Source organism: Branchiostoma floridae, chromosome 16 (assembly GCF_000003815.2).
Source record: "Branchiostoma floridae strain S238N-H82 chromosome 16, Bfl_VNyyK, whole genome shotgun sequence".
NCBI lineage: Eukaryota > Metazoa > Chordata > Leptocardii > Amphioxiformes > Branchiostomatidae > Branchiostoma > Branchiostoma floridae.
The window spans coordinates 12,584,205-12,594,130 of record NC_049994.1 but is presented as its reverse complement, the minus strand read 5'-3'; the positions used below and the strand labels follow the sequence as shown (position 1 = coordinate 12,594,130).

General features: G+C 43.1%; 1 protein-coding gene across 2 annotated transcripts in view; it reads left to right on the top strand.

Annotated features, from left to right (window-relative positions):
- Window positions 1-972: 972 nt before the first annotated feature.
- Window positions 973-9,926, top strand: part of LOC118403661 (cyclin-dependent kinase 6-like) — a 30,789-nt gene continuing 21,835 nt past the window's right edge. Inside the window, exons 1-2 of one of the 2 annotated variants that reach the window (XM_035802440.1) lie at window positions 973-1,232; window positions 1,422-2,432. In XM_035802440.1, coding sequence (XP_035658333.1) covers window positions 2,203-2,432 — 230 coding nt within the window. In that variant the 5' untranslated portion in view covers window positions 973-1,232; window positions 1,422-2,202. Of the gene's footprint in view, window positions 1,233-1,394; window positions 2,433-9,926 lie in introns of both variants that reach the window. The other variant, XM_035802439.1, reaches the window with a different exon arrangement.

The following is a 9,926-nucleotide window of genomic DNA, read 5'->3' as shown; positions in this document are numbered from 1 at the left end:
AAACTGAAGAGTATACTTCGTTGCAGATTTCTGGAGCGGAAGCGTTTTTTTTCTCAGTTGGAGAGCGCTGAAAAGAAAACCGCTCTGGAAGTTTGCGAAGGAGGCTGTCCTGGGTCTGTCTTCTTTGTTATTTATAGGCCCGGGTCTTAGGCTACCTGACATCATAATTTATCATTCTACTCTATCCACCTGTCGACCTTGCGGCATGACCAGTGGGTAGCAGGAGAGTAGTGGGGCCGTGGCCGCTGTGCCACCCAGGACGGCAGAGAAAACATCCGTTACCTACCCTTCAGCGGGAGTTCGTTATCGGTCAGACCATCTGGACACACGATCCCAAAATTTCTGGGCACATTACTTTGGACTTGATTCAAAGCAAATGTGTCAGTCGCACGAACTGATCAAAGCGCCGAGGGACTAGAGCTCGACACAGGCTCTGATAAATTGCATCCTGATTTCTGTGGCCCCTCTTGGTCACCACGTTACCGTCGACACAGTGTCGGACTGTGGCACACAGGTGTTAAGAATGTTCCAATATTTGTGAAGTACAATGGGGTCAAAACCCGCGGCCTTCGCTTCAAGAACAACCCACGAAACGGAAAAGTTTCGCAAGCAAGCACACACCCAGTTTGACCGCAAGACTCACGCAGTGCCTATTACTCTCGAACAAGTACATGTGGTTCCAATAAACCCGGGAATCAGAACTTGCAAGGAAGTTAATAAACTACAAGTTGGGCATCACAAGTTGTCTTTGTGTTGCTGCATACCAATATGTACCAATTGAGGCGTGACCGTTGACCCCTTGGCCGGGGGTGGCGGGAAAGTCTACAGACGACAAAGGGGTGGAGTCTGAGGTAAACTACCACCCCCGCGATTCTTTATACTCAGTCTAAAGTTCCCTTTTCTGTCGCACTCGCACTTATGCTGAAGTTTTGGGCCATGCTAGGTGCTTTTCTGATCAGGATTCCGGCGTCAGCAATGTTTTTGTTTGGAGGGAAACTCCTGTTCCTGTAGCACGACGGGAAACACCTCCCCTAGCGACATAAATCATTTGTATTATCTGACGTGTTAGGCTCGACCAATCACAGCGGACAGGGGTCAAGAGAAAAATCCACGTGGGCTTTTCAAAGTCATAATTAGCTCCCTACCTACAGCGTTCTCGCGAGCAAGAAAACCTTTAAAATATTTGAAAAAAATCGCGCGCGAGGTAAAAGTGGTAAAATTTGCGCCCCACGGTAAGTTGAATATTTGTTCTACTGCTTTAAAGTGTTTTTGTTTAGTTTTAGCGGCTCGTAAGGACACGGTGAGGGGAAGTTTGCGAGCGGTCGCACTACAAAATGTCTGTTTACATTGCGAAGAAAGGATTGCCTTTGATATGCCGACTTCTTTCTTCGCAGATTCTCTGATTTGACTCACTTTTTCAGGACACAAGTCGGCCAAAGGGATCCGATCACCGCCCAAGCAAGACAAAGTTAGCCGTCAGACGACAGCCTCAGGAGCTGGCAAGTATATTCAGGACACTTTGGAGGAAGAGTCTGGCAACTTCTTTGTCGTTCTTTGCCCCGGAAAAGATCGACTTCGCCGGAGAGCATGCTCTGGGACTTCGGAAAGGGGCCGTTCGGGGAGGATGTCAACAAATGGCTGTGATGAATGAATGAAGACTGAATGCATTGCGGAGATTTTATGAATGGGAATTTTTCCGAGTCCAAGGCTGGTGTAATTTCCGTGGTGACCGGGGCAGTTTCCAGATCAGCTGATCGGGTTTGGGTCGGTTCCAGGTCGGCCCGTTCAACCAAAGAAAGCCTTCAAAATTTTACCTGGAATGCGGAAACATTCGATTTGGGAATCCCCAGAGAAACCAAAATATATGTAAACCTGCCCTATCGGCCTAAAGCTGACACATGCTTCAAAAACTTTGTTCTCACAAAGAGTTGAAGTTGTGAATCTTGTATTGCGGGGGCCCGTTTGGGAAAAAAGGGACGAAAATTCCTGCATATTTTGATTTGAGATTTAAATTTACATGACAGAAAGCTTGCGGGGTCGTCTGTTCGCGGCGTGGGCTGCAGTGTAGACCGGCCGGTTCTGCAGCGGGTTTTCAGTGTGTGTGGCCTCGTGCGCCGCCGGATACTGTTTCACAAGGGCTCGCCGCCAGTCACCGCGTGGTAGCTGCAGATCTCTCGGGACAGGGCGCACTCACTCCCGAGCATGGAGACGGACCCGGACCCAGGCACTGAACAGTACGAAAAAGTTGCCAAGATCGGTACTGGAGCCTACGGGACTGTCTACAAAGCTAGAGACTTGAAAAATGGGGGAGAGTTCGTAGCCTTGAAAAGGGTGAGGGTTCAGACTGGTGAAGAAGGCATGCCGATGTCCACCATTCGAGAGATCGCCCTCCTCAGACAATTGGAGAGTTTCGAGCATCCAAACGTTGTCAGGTAAGCCAGACAAAACTTGTATAACCCACAAAATCAAGGGTTTTCCCCGAGTCTTTCCCTTTTATGTACCCCTCCTGTCTTTGTCATGTCTTGCCTTGCCCTCCCTCCGTCCCGCGGGACCAACCATTTATCCACAACAACAAGTGATGCAATAAAATCGCACGTTTTATCTCTGGCACTTTAAACTTTCTTGACATTTCTACCACCTAACTTTGTTACTGCAACGCTTAACTCGTGAATTTTTTAAATGTATTTCTTTGCAGTTTTATGCCAGTAATCTTTGCCCAGTTTTCTGGACTGACCCTTTGGTATATCCTTTGTTCTGGTCAAAATTGCACATGGTCCCATGGTCCCTCTCTCTTGTACAGCATGGCAGGGAGGCATTGGCGCCTGATATTGATTATAGGTTATCACATAAGAGCTTCTTGACCTTGCAGGACCCCATCGAAAAGTATCAACGTAGTCCTTTCATTTTCGGTGCCAAACCTTGCTTTCGCCTTTGTCCGAACCAGAGTTGTCAGTCCTACTTAGCCCTCTGGTTGCCATGACAACATGTCCCTTTTGCTTCGGAATCCGCGGAATGCTCATTGCAAAAAATGTCGCAGAATCTTGCGGATCAAACCATTATGTACAGGCAATTATGTATCCATTAGGACCATATCGATTTTAGCTCGGACATATTCTAGATACGCCGATAATCAGCAAACTTTGATATCAGAAGTTCAATATTAAGTCAGCAGTCATGAGGTAGCCAATATCTCACGCAGTTCATGATATCGACTACCATGTGATAATTTTTGCAAAAACATACGGTAGCTGTGGGGGACATATTTGCCATATGTCTGGTTCACTACCAGTTTGTCGTGTGATATTTTTGGCACGTTGTTATCACGCACATCAGCGGCAGAGTGTATTGAACTGTGATAAGGCGACCGTGATCGTCCAAGCTGCTGTTCGTGCCTTAGGGGCTACCACATCTGATATTGCATATTTCTGCTCAGTTGGGCTGGCTTTCGGGATTCCTGTTTTGATAGGGAATCCCTCTAACACCCCTGATATTAGGACTTCATAAAGCTTTCAGTGTTTAACCTTTTTGCTACTAAGGCAGATCATGTGCTCTAACTAAGTTTGTATTGGTCGCAGGGTTGGTTAGGTAGAAGGAAGAAGGTTAAATGGGCATGTGCTATCAAGAAAAAGTTGCAAATGAACTAGATTTGAGAAAAATAATAAAGTTAATTGAGCTGTGACAATTGGATGGTCAAAGACCCAAATCAGTACATTTGTGAAAATAGGAGGTATCATTTTTCAATCTTGCAGGAAAGTCATAAGCAAGCAATGCTTGTTTGGTGACTAATTCGAGCATACATATCTCTCTGGTGGGCAAGGTTTTCAGGTTGTGGGTTGAACCAACTACGAAAACAGGAATGTTACCAAGCCACACCTCTTCACAAGCCCGAGTTGTCTTTGTAATACCACTGTTATTCAAGCTGAAAGTCTTTCAATTTAGTGTGTCATACTGCATTGTCTTCTGTTGAAGTAGCGTCTTGAAAAAGTCATATTTTGTGCCAAGTCAATTGGTTCAGTGGAAGTGCGACAACAATTTCAAAGTCGTGTGTTTTTTCAGGTGGGAGTTTGCGTACATTGAAGGTTGAACTAACCTTGTTCTGTAACACTTTGGTTCATTGTTACGGGGTGAGATAGGTGCCACTTGTGAGTTGAAGATGTGCACTCTGCTCCCTGAAGCAAACTTTTCATTAAAGGAGAACATGATAATGGCCACTCAAGGGCTGAAGAGGTCGTCTTGAGAAAAAGGCAAGAATGTTTCAACCGTGGGAACGTCTAGTTTATGTTGAGTTTCTTTTGAGAGTTGACGGGAAGTGCCAGCCTTGGTTTGGGCAAGGGACATTAATGGAATGCCATGTTGTGAAAACAAGGTACTTTATGATGAAAAGAACTAAATTTGGACAATTTGTTCTAATAGTCACACGTATGAAGAACGTTACTCTTATATTTAGATTAAGTGGTACAAAGTTGTGCTCAGATATAGAAGAATGGCTCCTAGGTTACGTTCTTCATGGTGATTATGATTTTGTTTGAACCTATTTGCTATGGCAGGATGTGGCATTCAAGGAGAAATTGATAGTGAGACTGATAACATGGCATATTTGAAAACTATCTCAAAGTTATTGTTAATAATCAATAGAATATAGCAAATACATCAGTTCAACCTAGCTATCACCTGTAGGTGAAATACATTTAACCCATCTTTTTCTCTGACATCTGTTTGAACTATATTTAAAAACAAGACAGCAGTGTCTGTTCCCTTGTACAAAAGACCACCTGTCCTTTTTAAAGTCTACATTGAACTTCCCGTTTAAGCCAACAAACAGGCTATATGTGCCGCCACTATATACAGCGACTCCTGAATACTCTCTTTAAATCCCATGTGCCAGCGGATTATCCCATGATGCACTTCCCTGGCAGGGCGCTAAGCCGCCCATCAAAGCTTTGTCTATTTCTACAATCGGAGACATTAGTTTTGGCAAACAAAACTCCTGGGTCCCTTATTTTGCCTGGAACAGTGGGGAGCGTAGGCAGAGAGGAGTCTTTGTTGTCGGGGAGTTTTGCCCAAGGGCTGAGCAGGTGATGCGCATTACCTGGGTGTCACCTGGCGCTGGCCAACTGTGGTGGCAAAATTAGGGATTTTAATTGGAACAACTTCTGTTTGGTGAAGAGTTTTGTCTGGTTGGACTGATGATAAATCATTGCACATCTGTGTGTGGTTTTGACAAAGAAGAACTGAGGACTGCAGACAGAAGAGATGTTGAAAGAACTTCATCTATGGCAAACATAACCAGGAAAATAACCTATATATATATAAATAGCAGGACTATCCCTATATTAAAGCAATGGGTAATGTGAAGTCTCGGTCTCAGTATAATCTTGTCATTTTTAAAAATTTGGAAATTTTGCTTGTTTGGGGTTCTTTCCACACCTGCAATTCCACCTTTCTCTATGTTGCGAAAAGCTGTAAAAAGCCTGAAATTGTGACTACAACTAATGTTAGAGTCACTATACACTATAGTGAAGACTCGAAAGTGGTGAAATTTTGCCTTACTGAATTGTTATCAACTTTCAAAGATAGTATTCAAGCCCTGAGGCCTCCAACCACACCTCCAGCCCTCTACTCACGCACCAAGTTTTCATCCATCCTGCTTCCATTATTTTATCATTGTGTAACAGTGGTGTTCAAGGACTGCTAAACCGAAGACGCCTAACGGCTTAAGCCTTTATGGCCGAACGGTTTGCACGTTCGATTTGTGATCCGGCTGCCCGGGTTTGGCGCGGGTTCGAATCCCGGGAGTCGGGGTGTTGTTTCTTTCTGTTCTTACTCGCCCCTCTGGTTGTTTCACTGGTTCCCACGCCGGCCCTGTGATTAACAGGCTAGTATGTGCCACACAGGGATGTCGATCTCGGAGATTCGAGGACGAATCTTGAAAAGAAAAGGGGGAGTAGTGTAACAGTGGTGTTCAAGGACTGCTAAACCGAAGACGCCTAACGGCTTAAGCCTTTATGGCCGAACGGTTTGCACGTTCGATTTGTGATCCGGCTGCCCGGGTTCGGCGCGGGTTCGAATCCCGGGAGTCGGGGTGTTGTTTCTTTCTGTTCTTACTCGCCCCTCTGGTTGTTTCAATTGTACAATATCTTGACTTCTATGTTCTACTTCCATTGTTTTTTCTCGCTTTTCTGCGCCTTTTCCTCTCAACATCCGTAGCAACCATATTGTTGAACTTGAAGAGGGTTTTTGCGTTGTTTTTGTCCGTGGTGCTAAAATGTAACTTGTCGTGCAAGGTTACTAGCTCCAACTTCTACAGTCTTAACAAATATATAGTGATACTGAACTTGAAAGTTCTTCTGTGTTGGTAGAAGACATTCTGAAAAAGTTGAACTGTAAATGTAATTTCCGACGAAAATTGGACTTACCAAATTTTCGACTGAACAACTTTAACAAAGACTTGAGCTGTTTACAGTCAAAATTTGGGTAACCGTAAGTCCAATTTTCGTTGTGGAAATTACAGTTTAACTTTACCAGAATATAGTGGTACTGTCTGGCAGTCATATTGTACAACAAAAATAAGAAAATCCAAATGTAGAAGCTGTCAGGTAGGATTTGCAGTTGTTGTTTTGTTCCAGTACGTGGATGACAGCACAGCGTAGGAGGAAGGTATTTAAACCACCGCCTAAGTTAATATTTGGGTTGATTGTCACCATGGATAACACACATAAGATAAGTACGCAGGGTTAAACAGGATACACGTAATTAGTGGCCAAGCCATAAAGTCATTTCTCAACTTTCTGTTGTCACAGTTGATAAAGACTTTTCATGGATTGTTATAGAAAGATACTTGCATGCATGTTTTTGTTTTTTGTCTTCTAATCTGTTGTTACACCAAAGGTGTGCAATACTTAGATACAGGTAAATCCCAATACTTAGCTGACTCATCTATTCAAAAATACAGATAAACACCTACGTTGACATTAACTGTCAAAGTGGCATACATAATTGTTGTTAGCTTTTCTTGCAAGTTTTGTACTCAATTGCCCTACTTTTGAAGTTGTTGAAAGATGGAGTAAGAAACTTTGAAAAGTCTACATTTGATTTTGAGTAGTGTTTAAATTTTTTGCATCTATGCCTCATTTGAAATGACAACAATTTTATTCAGGAATTGGATAAGGTCTCTTCAAAGCAGGCAATAGCAGAGAAGTGGATTTCATGTAACCTCATGTTTGCTGTGATAAGTTTGAAATCACTCAAATTTTTCTAAACCATCTCAGATCAGATACAACATCCATTGGGTTTGAACAGTCTTTTCTTGGAAAAAGAATGCTTCTCCAAAAGAGAGAATTGTTAATTCATTATTTGTTGTAGAAAACTTGTATTTGACAAATAAGCTTTCTTTGAATTGTTCTTTCCCCAATATTGGCCTGTGCTCTGTCCAATGAACATCCCTCCAATTACACTATCATTGTGCACTTACAAAGTGGTCCCGGCCTTTCATTGTCCCCCGACTAAACTAGCCTCATTAGGACTCATCACAACTTCGACAGCAGAAAGCGTCTTTTCATTTACATCAAAGCAACTTGAAGCAACTTCAAATCCCAGATTATTTTCCTACAGAAGTCTTAGGCTCTAGCCATACTTCTTTTAGATTGGTGAATTCTTAGGATTAAGACTCAATTAAAGGCGTCTACATAGACGTCGGTTAATAAAGCAAATTGACTGGAAAAAGGTTTCAAGACGCAGATTTCAGTTGGACTGTAATGCCAATCATCAAGTAGTCATTAAAAAAAAAAAAATTCACGGGTCTTAGTGGCAAGTGTTTAGATGTTGACACACTGGCAGCACCAAATCCCTAGGTGTTTTGGGCACCTTTACTAAACTTTAGACAGATTAGCCTTGAGGCTCGGTGGGCGTCAATCCACCATCATGAGGGCAGGGGCATGGCGTGTATCGAACTCTCAGGACCTTCTGATTTTAACGCTTTAGCCGTTGCGCCACACAGACACCCTTAGTGTCAATCAAGTAGTCATTTCAGGTGTGTATGTGGGGGTCATTTGGGGGTAAGTTGTCAGTGTGTGTCTAAGCCCAGAGGCACGTGTGTAATTATGTAAAGGGCCAATTTTTAAACGTACAGGTCAGAGCATATGTCCGGTGAGCGCAAGCATGCGGAAAGGCAGATGGGGATACCGTCGCGATGATGTAATCAATTCTGATCGTGTCATTAAACCCACGCAACGAGAGAGCGAGAAGCGTATCACAAACGCTAACAACTGCTTTCTCTCGGACAACATAATACTACACTTGATTGGCATGGTTTTCTTCTGTGGTATTTTGCTGGGGACGGGCTTGAATTTACCCCCAAGTCGATTGGCATACCAGCACCTTTTCATATGGAGATGACCATCTGCCATAGGTAGAAGTACGGGATTGAAAGAATGTACCTCGCCCTCGGGCGAACAAAAGCAGGTGATAGCTTGGACACGACGTGCCGTACACTTACACCTCGAAACACATTAGCTACCTGTGCTAAGCGTGTTATTGTACACCTTACTGTCAATAAGATTTTCTACTCATGGTGTTTGTATGTGGGACAAAAGTATCGGAGAATACCTAGAGATTTGGTCCACTAGGTGGGCTCCAAAAATAACAATCAACATTTTGTAAGTATGGCACCTGTTAGCTTATTGATGTTCGAAGGTTATTTTGCGAAAATAGACCAAAGTTATGGTAGTCAGATAGACTTTTTTGATACGATTCTCAAGCCAAGGTAACGAAAATAGGTTCAAGCTGAAGGAGAATGATTCCACTAGAACGAAGAAGTCTTAACTAGTCGATGAATCATCGTTTTAGAATCTCCTCACAGTCAGAACTCAAGAATCCCAGTTTTCTTGTGATGTGGTCACTGAGTAAGAGGAGGAAGAAAAACGCCTTTAAAGTTCAAGTTTGTTTCTTTTGCAGTGTGAATAATAAGGGTGGAGCTGCACAGTGACTTGTACTGAATGCTATTTCAATTCCACCCACAATCTTAAACAAAAATGTGTCCTGAGGTATATTCTAAGTTTGGTATTCAACTTATCTTTGGATAATTCGGTGAAATTGTTTTGACACTCATGTTGTGGCCATGAGGGTTACAGAGTTCAGTTTGGACGGAAACACAGACGGAAACATTCATTCCCACCAAGGACGAGATAGTTTGCTATGAATGACTTCATTGTCGAATGATTAATAGGTTTGCAATTTGTAATTTTAGACCGCAACTGATCAAGGATGATATGTCAACTGTCCAATTTTGTATCACATCTGTTTCTCAGTCAGTTTTTGCCACCGTCAACTATTGCAATTTAGTATTTCCTATTCAGATCATGACAGTCCATAACATCTGCTAGAACTCTATTTACAAGTATGTTGATTAAAATTAGAATGACAGCAAGAAAAGAAGGGCAATTGAATGACTAGTAAGGACATAAATTTGGCATTTGCCTTGAAGCATGATTCAAGCTACTGTGTTTTGCAGATCTTGGTCCATGTTGACCAATTAGTGGTCTTTCAGGAGTTGATTGATGTTGTTTGTCAAGGTCATCAAGATTAAACAGGAGGACAGGCCCTTCTCCCTGATGGTTCAACTCAAGGAGATTAGCAGGTAGCAAATAGGAAGTTTTTATACAGCAAACCAGGTGGAAAAGCCTTTCTGGAGAGGTTCAATAGGACAAAACTTTTCTTACAGTGCACAAAGAATGGCATACGATTGGTTTTCCGTATTTCCAGCATTCCGTAACAACTGAAGGATCCCCCGACACCATATCAAGCATATCGCTTCCCCCCTCGGACGCTCCGAGCTAATGCCTCTTGTGAATATTTACCGTAAATACCCGACTGCTGTTTCAACCATTCAACGTGCGGAGCACGGCGGAGCAAGGGGGCGGGGCAGGAAT